This window comes from Dromaius novaehollandiae, chromosome 16 (genome assembly GCF_036370855.1).
Source record: "Dromaius novaehollandiae isolate bDroNov1 chromosome 16, bDroNov1.hap1, whole genome shotgun sequence".
Classification (NCBI taxonomy): Eukaryota; Metazoa; Chordata; class Aves; order Casuariiformes; family Dromaiidae; genus Dromaius; species Dromaius novaehollandiae.
In genome coordinates this window covers 18,772,652-18,790,367 of record NC_088113.1, presented here as the reverse complement: position 1 = coordinate 18,790,367, position 17,716 = coordinate 18,772,652, and the positions used below count along the sequence as shown (strand labels likewise).

At 45.3% G+C, this 17,716-nt stretch overlaps 1 protein-coding gene across 1 annotated transcript; it reads left to right on the top strand.

The window, feature by feature from the left end:
• The first annotated feature begins 392 nt into the window (after positions 1-392).
• On the top strand, positions 393-4,662 carry BHLHE23 (basic helix-loop-helix family member e23). The gene has a single exon (XM_064521618.1). It carries the CDS (start codon positions 483-485, stop codon positions 1,158-1,160), a length of 678 nt encoding a protein of 225 aa, XP_064377688.1. The 5' UTR covers positions 393-482; the 3' UTR covers positions 1,161-4,662.
• Positions 4,663-17,716: the final 13,054 nt, after the last annotated feature.

Sequence of the window (17,716 nt, the reverse complement as noted above, 5' to 3'; positions counted from 1 at the left end):
TCTCATCCCGCGATGGCCGAGATGAGGCAGGAACACGACCGAAGCGCGGCTGAAAACAGCGAGAAAACTTTTTTCTCTGCGTCTCGGCGCTTCCCCGCGGACGGAGCGGGGCCGCTCCAAGAGGAGCGGCGGGGCGAGCGCACAGGGAGGCCGGGCACGAAGGGAAGGGGCTCCCGGGGCGCGGCTCGGGGCGGCGCCGGGGGCAGGGCCGCGCGGGCGGCCGTTGGGCGACCGTTACGCGACCGTTACGCGGCCGTTGGGGCAGCCCCTCGCCCGTCGCCGCGGCGCCGCTGCCGCGCGCGGCCCCTCTGATTGGGCGGCGGGGAATCCCAGCGGGCCTCTCTCCGCGATATAAGGGGCGGCGGGGCCGCGCCGCCCTCACAGCCCGCCCCCAGCCCGGGCGCAGCGCGGCGCGGCCGCCTCCTCCTCCTCCTCGGCGCCGGCGGGACCCCCCCCGCCCCGTCCCCGGCCGCGCCGCGGCCATGGCCGAGCTCAAGTCGCTGGGCGGCGAGGCGTACCTGGCGCTGGCCCCGGGCTACGGCCCGTCGGCTTTCGCCTACGGCGCGGTGCGCGGCGGCGGCGGCGAGGGCCCGCGGGGGGCCTACGCGGGGGGCGGCGGGGCGGACTTCCACGGCGGGGCGCTGGGCAAGTCGGCGGAGAGCAGCGGCGAGCAGAGCGGCGACGAGGAGGACGGCTTCGAGGCGGCGGGGAAGGGCGGCGCGGCCTTGGAGCGGGAGGGCAAGCTGAAGGCGGGCGCGCTGGGCAAGAAGCCCAAGGAGCAGCGCTCGCTGCGCCTCAGCATCAACGCGCGGGAGCGGCGGCGGATGCACGACCTCAACGACGCCCTGGACGGGCTGCGCTCCGTCATCCCCTACGCGCACAGCCCCTCGGTGCGGAAACTCTCCAAAATCGCCACGCTGCTGCTGGCCAAGAACTACATCCTCATGCAGGCGCAGGCCCTGGAGGAGATGCGGCGGCTGGTGGCCTACCTGAACCAGGGGCAGGCGCTGGGCGCCCCGCTGCCCGCCACCCTCAACCCCTTCGCGCAGTCGGCCGTCTACCCCTTCGGCGGCGGCGCCGTGCCCGGCTGCCCCGAGAAATGCACTGCCTTCACGGGAGCCGCCTCCGCCCTCTGCAAACACTGCAGCGACAAGCCCTGACTCCCGCCGGGGGGGGGCCGTCGGGTCGCGTTGTCTTTCGGCGCGCTTTTCTTCCCGCTGGCTTCCTACCATCAGTTAAGTCCGGGTTTTCTTTTTGTTTGTCTTTCTTAAATAACTGCAACACCCCCCCTCCCCCGGTTTGGAAATATTTGGCAGTTTATTTGGACTCAAACACACTTTAAAATTCATTTAATTTAACCCCCCCCCCTCCCCGGCTCAACTTTGTGTAGAGTTATTTCCTTCCCAGCCTGTTAACAGACTGCGAGCGTAACGCTGCCCTGCCGCTTGCTCTCACCGCACAGTTCTCCAGCAGTTTCTAAACAAAACTGTAGAAAGGGAGAGGTGGAGCTGGAAAAGAAACCTCAGCTGGTTTCCTTTAGAATGATCGACCTGGGTAAAAAGTTTTTCAAAAAGAAGGAAGGGAAAAAACAAAAAGGCCCCAGAGCTATGCAAGGTTTCAGAGTCGCATCTGGAGCAGGGGGGTCCTGTGCACCCAGCTGGGATTTGACTGTACCTGCCAATCCCAAATGTCAGTCGGTCGGCTCACGGGAGGGGGGAGCGTGGTGTACCGATAAAACCACAGGTGCTTCTGAATAAGATGCATTTATGTGTTCTTTCTTTTAAAACAAAGCAAGAACCCATTCGTGAACTGAGAGAAATCCTTGATTGTATTCTGCTGCCTGCTTTTTTGCCTGTTGCTCAGCTTGGTTGAGTTTTCGGATGTTTTCCAAAGTCATCTCTCATCATGGTAAACAAAACAAAAGGTCACTTAACGTATTTATATGTATTTATAATAAATAAAAGACATGAATACCTGCTCTCTGTCCTACATGTCTCTAATCCAGTTGGCAGTCTAAGCAAAGCTCCTGCTGAAGTAAGGTTGAACAGGGACGGCAGCAAAGCAAAGCAGTCCTTTGCAGAGGGTCAGCGTGGTAGTTAGGTAAATGAAAAAGCTTAAAAAGCTTCTGGACATCTGACTCCTTATCAGCAGGATTTTGCCTTTTCTCCAGTTTGTCTCATGGATCTTGAGCACACAGAAAATGTCACTTAAGCCCAGCATTTACAGTTACGTAGGTAGAGACTGACCTTGTGCGCTTGGACACTTGCTGGGGAGGGCTTTGCCCTCGAAGCTGGAGTTGTGTTTAAAAGGGGTTATTGTACTTTCAGCTCAGCTCCAAGGGCACCCATTTAAAACACGGCAGGGAAGGAAATTGCTTAAAGACTGCTTTTCCCTTTTGCTTGGTTTTCTATTGTATCTACAACTTGACTGTAGACTTGTGTGGGCTTCGGGCCACTTAAATATCATCACTAAAGTAATAATCTCTTGCCAAGTGCTGGCTGCATTGCTACGAGTTACCAAGTGAGTCCCATACCGGCTAAGTTTTTGTTGTTGTGTTGGTTTGCTTGGGTTTTCTGTTTTATTACATTTAATGCTTTGGTGCCTTGTATGCTTCACTAATCATTATATAATCATAATTGAGGTGCGTTCAGTGATTTGTGTTCAGCTCGGAGTTACCCACCCAATGTCAGAACAACCACGTAAACTGGTACAGCCGCAGCCCCAGGGGCTGGAGCTGTCCGTGGCCATTTGTGTTAGGGTTGGGGTGTAACTATTTAAGGTTATTAAACCAATTTCCATGGCTGTCGCTACTGTTATGCTAATTTGAAAAGGACTGCCGTCCCTCTAAAGCTGCTTGTCTATGGCACTTAATTTTAATTAATACATTTCCAAGAGACTTTTTGTGTTTGGAAAATGAAGTGTGTGATTAAGCCTCATTCGTAAAGACATATGCTTAAAACTGGTTCCTGCTCATTTCCATTTTTACATCTTCATTTTGTCTTTTTTTACAGAACAGTTTTACAGAACAGTTTATCTGTTGTACCTCTTTCCATAAAAAAAGTCTTGAAAATATTCTTGCAAGGCATCTGATGAAGCTAAAGCCAACCAAATCCCCTACTAAAGCAAAAATGACTGGAAACTGCAAATCAGCAAAGGTCACTTAAAATTCTGCAGACTGAGTTGCTGCCTAAAACTATTCTGAATTCAGGGTCAGTTTAGCACAGAATCACGATTTTAAGGTAAATATTTAATTTTGGTTAAAATTACTGGAAATTGAGCAGTTGGGGATATTTAAATGGAGAATAGTTTAACTGTTCTGTTTTCACTGAGACTTAAAATAGCTGGAAAATAAATTACCTAAGTTTAATATTAAATATGGATTTCATTTTGTCAAAGACTTGTACTAATAACAGTTTTTATAATTGCTTCTTTTTAAAATAATTACGACCAAAAAAGTGACTCACCTGTAATTTCAGAGCCTGGAAAAATCGTCAGTCTTAGAAAAAAGTTATATTTTGGAACTATGTTTTTAGTACAGTGATTATTTAACTCTTTTCCTACAATTTCCATGAGAAGAAAGCTTGCTTATATTACCATATCTATCTGGAGACTAAAAAAGAAAATCTACCTTCTGAGAGTCCTTGAAATATTCAAAAGGCTCTTTTGGGAAACCACTTAGAATCAAATGATGTTGTACTCAGAAGGCTAAAACACTGAATTTCAAATACAGAAGATAAAACCTGCAGTAAAGAAAATTGCATAGAGAAAGTCGCAAGCTTGAGTATCTAAGTACGGTTAAAGGGCTAGATATTAAAAAGGAAAAATGTAGAACTTATCAAAGCGATACTGGAGTAACTCGTAAAACATTGTTTAAATGTACTTTGAAGAAGTACAGTTCTATTAATTCAAATGTTAAAAAAAGTCTAATAGTAACGCTTCCTTTTCCTGCAACAGATACCCAATTAATGTTAAACAAACTTGACTAACTTCTCAGTTAATCTGAAAGTTCAGTTCTGCGAGTTGTTTCTGGCCACCATGGACTTGCAGTATTTTAACTCTAATTTTTATACAGAGCTGAAACCCATACTGAGCCCTTCTCATCTCTTGTTGACAGGAAGGCATCAATTTCAGTATGATTTGCGCTTTGTGTTGTGCTGCTGCTAAAAACGCTGCCAAGTGAATGCCTAAAACTGCAGGAAAGAAGGTTTTGTTGGGGCGGTGCGGAGGGGATAAGCCAGCATCTGACTATTGCATTTGTGTGTGCGAACCGTCAGTGTTAACCGTGCAAATGTGCATGGTTGTCTTGGGGATGAGATCCTGTAATTTCTCATTTGGTTTTCCCCTTCTCTGGCGTATGAAAAAACTTTGATTTTGTATTCCATGTTAGGATTTAACTGTCTGCTTTTGGTTGCTGTTTCAGAGAATATAAAGAGTGGACTTCAATATGCTGAAAATCTTTTATTCTGCTAAAATATTCTTGTAAAATATGCTGCTTTTTTTCTTTTTTTAAGGAAGGATTTATGGTGTATGCTCAGATGGAACTGAAATACAGATCATGTATTCTGTCTAACCTTGTTATCTTGGATATCTTGGTATGTTCATACTTCATAGAAAACGCACCAAATGCCAACTTTTAATTAAAGATAATATATTGTTTTCTAAGCTCATTTAGTGTTTCTTTAAACTTCAAGAATAATCAGTATGAGATGTCATTAGGAAGAGATGCAAAGAGGAGATGCTGCTCAACTGTCTGCTTCTGAGAGATACATAATTCTAGTCACTAACCAAAACTAACGTTTTACTCATCAATCTCATCTTATTAATAGGAAGTTGGAAACTGCTTTCAGTTTGCATTGCATCAGTCAAGATTTGACATTAGCAGTCTTGAGCAGCTTGCAAGGTAAAATCTTGTTTAACCAAATACGGGGAAGCAACAGGTTTGAAGACGGAGGGCCCGGAAGGCAGCTATCTGTGCTGGGTATCAGCAAAAAGTTGTTCAATCACTTGCGGTTTATAGAAAGAAGTAGTGAGAATCATGTTGTCTCTCTTGTCCTTTAAGTATGTATAGCTGCTTTTCTGACGGAAAGTCAGAATATCCAAATGTTGCTGCCTTGCTGAGCTTGCTTCCCGGACTTTACAAAGCGGATGGTCACTGTTCGCAGATTGTGTTCAGGATTGTTCTTTATTTGAAAACAAATCATAGAAATGTATATATAGAAGCTGAAGAATGAAATGAATGTAGGGACCAATCCTGCTGCTGTATTACTACTTCACAGCATTTCTGGTGAAAGCAAGATGGGGTTGATGCTCCAGAGCACAGCAGCGGCTTCTGAAACCAGCATAATGTTGCCCTCTAAAAGACTGCAGAGGACCAGAAAAATCTGTACAAGTTTTATCCTTTTACTGTGCTAGCCTTGTAGCTTCACTGTCATGAGTAAGGCACCGGTGAATGAAGACCTCTCTTAAAAGCCTACATGTTTCTTTAGAGCAAACCTGTCTATTGCCAATTCAGTAGTGTAAGGGTAATAGTGCCTGTATTGGCAGGCTGACTCCTCACGTACCACATTCTGGACAGTAAGGCTCTACTCTAGTTTTCCACAACTCAGATAAATTTAGCATATAATTTAAAAAGACAAAATCCAGCATTTGGTTTTATACCTCTCCCTTCTGCTTTTATAAGGCTAGTCTGCAAAGCACTAGGGACCACCAAGACATAACACCGCGTATTTATAATTTGGAACACTTAAGGGGCAAGTGAAATAGCTTGAAAAGTGTTTGCATCTTTCTATATACTAAGTCTCTTGAAATGTAGTGCTAATGCATCGAAAGCAAGGTGTTCTGCTTCCTCTTAGCAAACCAGACACGGTTGTGGATGATGTGCATGTAACCGAAATGGTGTGTTTCTTCGACATGCTCCCAAATACAAGAGGTTGGACTTTACACCATTATTGAAATTTATCAGCATGGTTTTTACGTGTTGTTGCTTGCCATATGACTTAGCATGTAAAACATTGCAAGAGCTGTTCTGATCCCAAGCGGGTGAAAATATTTTAAAGAATATTATAATATGCCAACTGGTATTTTTAATTTTTAAAACTACTTTTACTCTGTTATCCATCATTTGATAGAATTTTGATTAGTACTGCAAAGTAGAAAAGTTTTTTTGTTTGTTTTCACTAATCCTGATTAATGCTAGAAAAGACTCTGATTATAGTAATTTTAATAATGTAAATTTGTTTGTGATACATCTTTAGTCTTTAATCCCCTTTGGCATTCCATTCAAAGGGAGATGAAAAATTCAGGGATTTGTAACATTTAAATCAGTTGTTCCATGAATTCTCATTCAGTTGTTCTCCTCTCTGAAATAAAAAAGTCCTAATGGGTATATATCAAAATATTTTGCTATCAGATTAGTGATATGTTTGCATGTATTTTTTTTAAATAGCTTAGCACCAAGCATTTTCTCTTTATGATAAAGCATATATTTATAAAAGAAAATGAAGATATTTATCAAAACGAAGAATGTATTTGAGATCTCTGCCATTCATTTATAGACATTTCAAAGTATGATTTTCACCATGACCTTTATATAGTGTTTTCATAGTCAAAACTCACATGAATGTTCATTCTTTTACCTGTTACCTCAAATTCTTATTTGTATTTATAAATGCATACGGTTTTAAAGCAATCTAATCTTTTAAATCTTCTTAACCAAAATTAAGAACAGTAAAATTTGAGCTAATGTTTATTCCCCAATTGATAAAGTTTCAAGCATAATTCTCAAAATTTCCTGAAAGCTAAGTAGACTAATCTGAAGTGTTAGTATTAGAATACAGCGATTTGTAGCGGTATTTATGCAAGCTGTTTAAGACAAAAAAGAAAAAAGGGATTTGTAATTTTTTTTATGTTATACTTAAGGTAGTGAAGATGCAGAGCAAAGACGAGCAGAAGGCAAACCACAAATACGTAAGGTCTTATACAACAGGGAATGAAAACATGCTACTTTTCAAGCTCCCTGCCCAAATGGAACCGTTAAATATGTATTTTTGTATTATTTAACAGCTTCTTTTCATTTTTAAGTCTCTAATTTCATCAGTGATTGATGTTCATTAAAATTTGCCTCATCAATGACATTTATATTGGCTTAATTTCTGTTTCCCTGCGCTAGCACTAACATTGCCTGTGTTTACATATATTAATATGGAATTGTACTATGCATATAACCCAACCTTCCACAGCCACCGATGGGAAAAAACCTGTCTGCTCTTTTGCCTTAAGTATATCAAAGGGAAAAATATGGCTGAGCAAAAAAACATCACCCCATTTTTTTCCTCCAAGCCCACTTTTGTCTAAAGTAATGAGGCCATAGTCAGTTGGCTCCAAAAAGCGTTGTGATTTAGTGTGACGTACAGTGAATCATTGCAGATCCATTCGGACTGCATTCGTTATTTTAATGAGACAGAGGCAAATCTGTTTTTTGGCCGCAAACCTTAAGATGCAAGCATAATGCGAAATGTTTGTTGATTGCCACAAGGCAACTGACATTATAGATTTTTATCGCCATCATTACGTGGCTTAAAACTCTCCACATCCAAAGATATTTAGCCCCTTCCATTTTCTCCTGCAAATGCCATAAAAGTTGTAATGCTGACCTTTAAAAAAAGGGGGGGGGGGAAGCTTTTTATTTAATTTCTGCCGTTATTAATACCTCACTTTGCATCCTAGGATCTGCGCTTCTTATTTATTCATGCTTTCTCATAGGAGGAGGAAAACCCCCACCAGAACCGCGACGCGGTCACCCAAAAAAGGTCACATTCAGTTGGGCGACAGGACTACTAGGCCCCCACCAGCCTTTGCTTGATGTAGTATCGGAGATGACACTGAGGCAGGCATATCTTTGCACAAGCAGTAATCACAGTAATGGTGTTCCTACCCATTTACTGGCGCTGAACTTTTCCATATACTCTGGTAGTATTTTCTCCTCTTTTCCGATACCAGTAGGGAAATTTATTGTGCTTGTATTTGCCTCCAAGCAAACGGCAGTCAATTGATTATTGAAAAAAAATGCAAAATTAGGTTACGCTGGTAAAGCTGGCTGTATGTGTGGGCATGTGTATCTGTAGAAAATGCACATCCACATGCATGATATGCTGATGTAGTGCATTTGTAGTGCTTTCACATGTATCACACCCATGCATGTGTGCACACATGAATATATCTGTCTTTCCAATGTGGGTTTTTTTCCACTGATCATTGGTAGTGTTACTGGGATGTTTTTATTATGCTGTCATGAAGCTTTGTACAATATCATTTGACCGTAGCACAGCAAATGTCATTGCATACAAACTGTTGGACTCCTGGAAAATTGCTCTGACCTGCTCAACATGACAAATCCATCAAAAATATTTTAAATCGTTACATTTGACTGTCTTAAAAAAAATCAGGGTCTTGGGAAGGGACAGGACAGGTTGTTAGCTTCCCATTCTGTCACTGGCCACGTTGTAGTAAGAACGACGCAGAACCAGTGTATCTTTCCTTTGAATGGATTACAAATGTATTGGTTGTATTTTTATTGATTTGCTTGATACCTGATAGTCTTGCTTGATACCTGAAGTAAGTGTCACGCATCGCGCCATTCGCAGAGATGTCATGAAGAAATCCTTATGCCACCAATTTGAGAATTATACTACCTTAAGTATTTCTTATCTCCTGGCAGCTTCAGTGTAAAGCAGACTACACAGCTGACAGCCGTAGTGGGTGTGCTCGGTGTTTACAGCCAAACTGAGGCTGTAGGGGAAAAAGATGAAAATCTCTTGCAATATGTTAAAATGGCTGCTGACTTGGAGGCCCCGGGTTAGTTTTACATCCTTTCCAATGTCCAAGAAAATACAATTTTACTTCTAACAAGTTTTCTCCCCTTGGCTTTTTTCCTCTCTTGCCTCAATCAGTTTCCTGAAAGATTTGAGGACAGAAAACACTTTAGTTACAGGAGCTCTATTACTCCTAACATTCCCTTTTGCAATTGGATGTGGCACTGGATAGAATAATCTCGGTACTGGGAGGCTGCACAGCATAGGCAAGCTTATTCCCCAGTCGCTTGACTCCTCTTCCAGGTGCCTGCAAAGAGAAGCACTAAACTTTCTTGCAGCAGTTCACAAATACCCTTTTTTGGAGGGTGAGAAGTATAGCAAAGAGCACCTTTTCTGAAATGCTTCTCTCCTCTGCAGATGTTTGGGGTCTGTCTTGCTTTTTATTTCATTAAAAGCAAAACCAAAGTCTCTTGTCCGGCAAGAGGTTTCCCTTTCCGTTTTGAGCTTCTGTGCGCACTTGTTAGGACCAGGCTGCTTGTGGAAGTTCTCAGGCTGGCGAGTAATCTCCCCTCTTTACCCTCGGTGGGATTCTGATTCAGCCCAGAAACACAATCACTTCTATAAAAATATGTAAAAAATTAATGCTCAACCATCCTGACAGTTGCATGCTCATGTGTATGTCTGTAAATATTTACTTGTTTTTGTTTTTACAGTTAAAACAAATTTGGAAGCAGCATTTGATCTTTAGTGAGATCTTATTGCCTTTTACCTCCTTCCCCAGTCGCCTTGCCCTGAGGCACAGAAAAGATCAAGGCATCTGCCTGTGGACACACACTGACTCGAGTGAGTGGCTCACCATATTTGGACTCGGATAGTCTCAGCTTGCTGCTTTCCTAAATGAGCAGCACGTCACGCTACATCCTCAGCGACACCCGCGCTGACATTTGCTCTCTCCGTGCACGCCCGGAGTCCCTGGGAGGATGGAGCCTCCGCTGCCGTGGTGGGGTCACCCACATCACCTCCTGCTTCCCTCTGGGACAGCGGCAGCCAATGCAAGAAGAGGTGTCGCTGCATCTTGGCTATTTCCTAGCAATCTCTTGCCGCTACAGTAGCCCGAGGCGACTCGAACCTGCCCCAGGGACCAGCCGGTCCCTGGCTGGTTCCAGAGTGCAGAAGCATAAAGGTGGCTTCAAGCCACCTTTGTTCTCCAGCCCTTGTCTTGCGCCGAGTGCAGTCGAGCCATGGGGGAGAATCTGGGCCAGGGTTTATGAAATGCTTTGCTGTGGAAACTTGCCCTCTCTGCAGAACGCGCTTGCTGCTTTTTTCTGAGCTTCTGTCTAAATGCTCTTTGCTTCTAGCTCTGCAACGGGGAGATGGCAAAGACTCCAACCAAGAGTCTGGCCCTGTCTGTGAAAACGCCGATCTGCAACAGTAAGTGTCATCCCAGGGCTGTGCTCTGCTGCTTCCTCTGCATCTCTGGCACCGTTCAGCCCACAGGCTTCTGCCTCAGCAAGAGTCCTGCACAAAGCTGATAACCCCGGGAAATGCGAACGACTGATACACAGTGGGAGGAGGTGCTATTACTGCCTTAACCACCCTTTGTTTTTCTTTTTACAAGGAAAACAGGTGCTTCTAGCAGGCGTCTTTTTATTTATGTAGTCACATCCCTGCTTTAGCCTAGCCTTTGGTTTTGAACCTGCCCCTGTTTGCTCTCTTGTCCCGCGGTGCTTTTATTCGTACATCTGCGTTCCCCCTCAGTTTGATACCCAACCTTTGGTTTTCGTTCCACGGAGATAATCCCTTTCTTGCACCAGCTCTGCATCGATATCCCTGCCGATCTCGGGGAGCCTTCTCCTTTTCCAGGGAGACAAGGGCCAGTCTCACAAAATTCCCTTCCTGGGAGCAGCGTTGTTCAGGCAGGCGACTTCCAGCACTTGGTTTCTGCGCGTGGCCCTGGCCACGGTTGCCCCACGTTGCTGGTGGCAGGGGGACGTTTCGACTGGCCAATGCACTTCGAGTGGTTGTTTTTAGCTGCCTGAAATGAAACTACTATTTTTCCCTCCTCCATGGTATTAAAGGCTTTTCGGAAGTGACATGAGAAGTGCTCTAGCCAAGAGGCAACACCCCGAGTGGCGAGGGGAGGCGCGGGAGGTGTTTTCTTTAACAAAGATGCACAGGCAAATGCACCAGCTGTGCCTCCGTGCTCATTTGCAAGCCACCCGTTCGCTGGCTGTGGCGTGTCCGCTCCGCACGGTGTGATTCCCATCAGGTCCTGCTGTAGCAGCGAGGCTCATTTTTTCCACTTAGGCACTTCAGGATATTATCCAAAACCTTTGAAGCCCCTCGGAGGGGCTGGGGGCCGGGGTTTGGCTGGGGCCTGGCCAGCAGAGAGGGGCTCAGCCTGGCAGCGGTGCGAGGGCATCCTCTTGGGCAAGGACGCCTTGTGACCAGTCCGGTCTGATTGGAAAAGTCTGATTTTTTACACCAAAAAAATCTGCTGATTCTCTACTGAGTCCAGTCCATTTCCTACATTGGCCTGTGATTCATTCTCCTTTATTCCAGTTGCTGGCCTGAAATGCTCTATTTGATTTCAACCCAAGGTTTGTTTTAGTCTTGATTTTCATTCAGACCTGATTTTACCCCAAGTTCAGGGTTTAGTTTGGACCAGCTGTTAAAATTCAAGCTTGGTTTACCCCATGTTTGGAGGCACAGGACGGCAGGTCTTTAACCCAAATATAAAAATATAGTGTGGTCCTTAATTTTGAGATCAAGACCTGAATTGTTTGGGACAGACTGGAGACCCACCATTCCTGTGAACTTGTTCATCACAATTCAGTGATCTGGATTTCTGGGGTCTGTCTAGATCATAGCGGTCGTGGACAGGGTATCTTCATTCATTCAAGAGTTTAAAAGGGGAAATTATATTTCTTTCTTTCTCGTTCTCTGCCTCTTCATTTTCCCTGGGAAAACCTCTTAACTAATTTATGGAGTAGTTTTTCTGGTTTTGCATTGGTGCGAGTGAGCGTCACGTGTCTTTGTGAGCATGAGGAAAAAAAATATTTCTGATGGAAAGATGATGGAAACTTATCCGGGGCAAAGAGAAAAGATTTCATGAGAAAAGCACAGCTTCACAAATATGATTCTTGCATGTGAATCGTGTCTCACCCACTCCAGGCCAAAAAAAAAAAATCACTGAAAGACAGATTATTTTACCTAACTCACCATCTAAAAGTTAGACCGCTAATTAAGCTTAGGCTGTCTCCGTGCTGAGGGATAATAGATAACTGTTTCCCAGGGGTAATTCATGTCACCATAGAATCGGCGGACAAGTTGCCTTCTGGGGACGCTTATCTCTTGACATTGCCTGTGGATGCTACGCAGGTAGCTTAGAGTAGATGCCTGGTGCTAGAATTAGGTCTTAGCACGAGAATTTAAAAGGTTGCAGTTTCTTAGCATTTACAGTAACCTGGTGCCCAACAAGGAGCAGCCCATCAGCAGCAAGAATAACCCAAGGCAATGTGAAATTAAAAGCAGCTTTCATTAAAGCTTCCAAGGGGAAGTGTTTATACGTGTGGGAAGTAACTGTGGTCACTAAATAATATGGGATAAAAAAAAGAGAGAAATCCATGAACAGGGGTAAATGGAGTAAATTGTGCTGACAAGCCCTGGAGTCAAGCTCTTAAAGGTTGCAACAAACAGTTTCCGCAGTCAGTACATACAAGGTCCAGATCAGAACGCTCTTCAGGAGGTCTGTTGAAAAGAACTACTGAATAATGTGAACTGAATTAATCACACAAAATATTTGGTTAGCTAAGGTCAAATATGTTCTTCTCTGTTGCGCTGGAGTGAGCTGAATATGATGGTATTTCTTGCAATATGAAGATGATGCACATTGTAAAAATCATCCAGTGAATAATAGTATAGTGAAACTCCTGATTTTCACAGTTATAAACTGGAAAAAATAACTGCACATATAAAATGGCATTTTGTACCTGAGAACATAGTAATTAATAAAGCATTTCTGAAATACATAGTATGGCACTGCATTCTAGGTGTACATCTGACTAATGTAATGTGAAAGTGGCCGAATGCAGTATGTTATTTGTCCTGATATATTCTGGAGCATCTGTGAACAAATACGCGGGAAGCTGGGAAGCTGTCACACTTTGTAAAGGCAACGCATAGGTTAGAGCTGTAGTTGCTGCAGTTCTAAAGTGCAACGATGTTTTTAAAGCATTTATTTTCCCTGGGCAGCACCTTCACGGACACCCAGAAGATTTGTTTAATTGGAGTCCATACCTCTGCCCAGTTTTAAGCAGGGCAGCAGAGAGGGCATTCTCTGGGAACTGATCCACAGTGGCCCTGGATTTTTCTTTTCAAAGTTTGACAACAGTATTCCATAAATATCTATGGGAAAACAACCTTAACGTCCCCCAAACCACAACAGCTCTGCCATCCCAGAGATTACCGATCCTGAAATTCAGTGATGGAGTGAGGGCGGAGAGAGTCATTGTGTTTAACCCGTGACTACGGCATTTTTCATCCTTACAAGGACGTTAGATGCAATAAAATGAATTCTGGTGGAAGCGTGTGTCTCCCCGAAGTGGGCAAATGATAGGTTAAGAGAAAGCAAATGAAAGGTAAGATTAATAGCATTTATCATGGCAGATAGACTAGCAGTTTGCTAATTAAAGATGTTAGAACATAGAAGCAGCCAAGGATCAGTGGCTTTTAATGAGGATGTTGTAGGGTGATTTAGGTCTAATTTTCTGCTTAATAAGGCTGGTTTAAAAAGTAATTTTGTTGGGATGTGACTCTCCTAAACCTGTTCATTATCAGTGATGGGACTTCACTTCAACACTCCAGGAAATGTTGTGTTTAATTAATATTGTGTCGGCAAGTGGATATGCTGACAGATGAGAAAAAAATTGATGAAGAACTTTCAAGGACATTGACTTCATTACGCAGCTTCATTATAGCCTGAATAACTGGCTAAATATGTCATTGGAAAGATAATGTGCCACTTTCAACTCTTCTGTGTGTGTTGTTCATGTAAGTAAGCTGAGTATGTTTTCAAAATAACTACTATTGGAGGAAAACAGGGTCAAGGGACCAGATCTACAACATTTTGTCATTGCTTTATTTTCTTTATGAGGTTTCTAAGTGATAGTGGACTATATCAAACAAAATAGGGTAGATTATTTCCATTAATTTATCAACCATTTAACTTGGACAACTTAAGACTTTAAGAAGTGACATTCTTCACTTTTGGGTAACTCTCCACAGCACCCCTGAGACAGGAGTAGAAATCAGTTTAAAAGGCTTGCATTTTTCAGCACAAAACAGCATCGTGAGCTCTAGTGACGGACTGATCAGGGGCTCGGTACAGCTATGGATGGAGACACAGCTACGTAATGCAGTCACTGTCAGCAGAAGGGCAACGACTGCGCGTTTAAAGCCCTCGATCTTGTACGCACACATATGCTTGACTTTACACGGTCGGGCTTACTGAGGCAAAATTAAGTGTCCCAAAGGGTCCTAAATACTTTGAGGAGATGGGCATCACTGTTAGCAGTTTGAGTGAATCGTGAGAGGTTTGCACGTGGGCAAGGCAGACCCCCTTACCCTGCCGGGAGAGCTGAGGTGGATAACTGCGTCCTGCGCTGCCCACCTCGCCTTCTGCAGCATCCTTTGACCCGTTGAGGACGGTGTCTGCACACACAGACCTCATCTTTGCCCTGGCTGAGGTTAAGCTATGAGAGAATCACACTGCGAAACAATTAAGGGAAAAAATCTGCTACATTCAATTCATTTTTGGACTAGGTACCACTGGTGTGGTTTGCAGTTGTTTGCAGACTGCTATCTACCACCTCACCAAACTTTTAACCAGAAAATACAGCAAAGATAATCTGTCTCAGAATTGATGTGGTCCAAGTGTGACCTTAAAGACTGCAGTTTGTGGTCCTTTGCTCTGCAACATAAGGCTCTTCGGAGCAAGAAAAAAAACTTCAAATCCAATCTTTTAAACTGAGGTTGGGAGAAAAAAAAGAGTATTGAATTCGGGGGCAGGAGAGTGTTTACCTGGAGGATACATAAAAGCATTCAAAAGGGATCTTTCAGGCTTTCTAGAGAAAAACATGTCAAGCAGCAAACCACTGACTCTTCCTTACTTTCAGTTGCCTCTTCTTTGAGAGAAGAGAAGGTTTAAAGGAGAAGAAGAAGAAAAAAGAAATACCAACCTCTGAGGCTGAAAGCAAAAGGAGAAAAAATATTTTCAATCTTCCTCATTAGGGATATTAGCCAAGAGGAGAGGACCAGGCAGGGGAAGGAGGAGCTGCACAGACTGGAGGCGACAGCTGGAGTTTATCCGATGCGTCAGCTCTCTTTAGCACCTCCATTTCGTGGCTGCTGTCACCTTCAGACGAGCACTTTTGCAGCACGGGATTCACTCCAGCCTTCTTCCAGCCCTGCTGCACCCCGCAGAGCTCGGTCCCCGTCGCTCTATCTGAATTTACATTCCTGTTTCCCACAGTCACAGGGAGACCCGCGGGTGAGAGCACGTGTGTGTCCATACCAGCACGTGCATAGCTTGGCCCTCACTTAATACCTTTGCGTTTTTCCCACATGCCAGCAATCATTAATAATGATTCATCATTAAGTTACTCTCAGCAACAAGGCGCACAACACGGCCCAACTGTTCAATGAAGGAGTCGCAGATACCGTCCTGCCGGCACCGAAAATCTGAATGCGCCCCAACACCTCCTGCTTAGAGAAACGCGGTCAGATACCCGGAGTTTAGGGAAGAGGAAGGGACTAACGAAAGCAATCAATCTACACCCGGGTTTGCTGTGTCGGTGCGTGTATAATGACCTCCCTAAGGGGTAATTGCAGGATTAGAGCCCAGGAGTTTGACTATCGCGCGGGGACAGCTGTCTGCAAAGCCGACGGCTGCCTGGCAGCAGTAGGATGTGTTTGTGCTTCCGCGGAGCAGCTCGCTGGAGAGAAGGTGCCGGGGAAATGTGACCCTGGATAAGCCTGGTAAACACACAGCTCCCGAGAAAATGCCCATAGCTGCCCGTTTGCAGGCGCCGTCACCTGCTTCTTGCCCTCTCCCGATGCGGAGACCATGTGCAGAGCCTGCGCATGTTGGGTGCACACCACCATCACCGTGGAAAAGCAGGACCTTGCTCCACGGTGACACCAAGAAACAGCTGGGAGGTGGCATTTTGGTGTGCCACGAGATGTGCCACCAACCATCCGTGGTCTCTGATGGAAAGGCACCTTCCGTGGAGGGCAGCAAGGGCTGAGGGGCTCCTCGATGATCGAGGACAGAGGTGGGGTCGTGCTGCCTCCAGTAGCAGGAGTTTTCTGAATTCCTCAGCTTTCGGTATTTTGGGTGGCATGGCAAGCACAAACTCTGCGTGTTAGGGATATCACCCGCTTCATTCCTTCCTACTAATTCCCATAAAAATGCTATTAGCCAATAAGGAATTAATCAGCACATAAATGAGGCTCGGGGCATATTCTGTGGCTTTAGCGGAAAACACGTTTCTCTCTCAAGGGCCGGGCCGATCCTCACGACTCATGTTTCCACAGCGCTTGGCGATTTCGGAGACCCCCCGACTCACAGCAAGAGCTCCGGGGCCCCCCCCCGTTGAAGCGGGGTGCCCAAGGCAGTGGCATTGCCCATGGGGTCCCCCGTCCACGCGGGCAGCCAACACCTGCAGATGGAAATCGCTGTGCGCTCAAGTCCTGGGGCATTAGAACAGAGGTCTAACTAAGATAAGACGTCCACCCCGTTATTAGCCACTTTATGCAGGTTGTCTCCTGCAATTTAGCTGGTCATTTGGCATCCTGGGCAAGACTTCACCCACAGCTAATGCTGTAAATTGTTCTCCCTGAAGTCCAAAGACTTGCAGAAATAACAGCAGGGTTTGGTCCTTGGTTTTCCAATGCTCAGATAGCCTTCCATCACGAGGAATTTTTCTAAACTACCAGCCTCTCTTCCCTTGGTGCAGAGAGAGATGCCTTTCTACTCGTTCATTTATTACACTGTTCCTTACCTATTTATCTGCACTTAATTGCATTGGTTATGTTAGTGCTGGTGCATGCTCTGATGTGAATTACGCACAGCGTATGGCTCCCCATTCTCTGCGGATGTCTTGCTTTTAATAGCTTTATCTGTGCTCCTGTGTAAATAATGAAAGCCGGGGTCCGCTCATTGATCCGGGCTGGTGGAAAAGTCTCCATCTGTGCTCGCTCGCTCTCGAGCCCGTTTTCGGGGCGACGTTAGCACCTCGTCCGGCCTCCACGGCCTGGCACCCCGGCCGTGCTCTCCGGGCTGGGAGCTCAGCGTGCGTCTCCTGAAATGCTCTCAGTGACGACTTGCAGCATCCGTTTTGTCCGCACTTCTGTCACATTGCCTGGCGTCTTCTGACCTGAGCCAAGCTGATGGAAAAGCTTGGAGAAGCCACCCCGCGTACTCCTGCGGGTGCATCAGGCTGCTCCGCTGCTTTCCCCAGTTATACGTTATACTTACATACATCAGATCCACATTTTAAACGCGTAGCATCTTTTTCCTGGGAGTGTTGGGCTGTAGGCCATGGACACGGCCTGGGTACCACCGGCGGGGTCAGGAATTTAATTACGAAGCGGGTGTAAGTCTGGAAGCCAAGGGCAGGAGCAGCATGTACCCAGCAACAGCACGTGCACGTGTTCGCCCCAGGAGCCTGTCGCTGACTTGCGCCGTTTCTTGACCCTTAAAACTGAGCATTCGGCTTCAGGGCTGCAAGGGAGACAGCAAGTAGATGCGCTTGTGAAACCAACTGCTGTTAGAAATTCGGTGATTTATGCGCTCTTTCCTTAGAGCTGTGTTGTATAACGCAGTACAATATGGACGTCATATA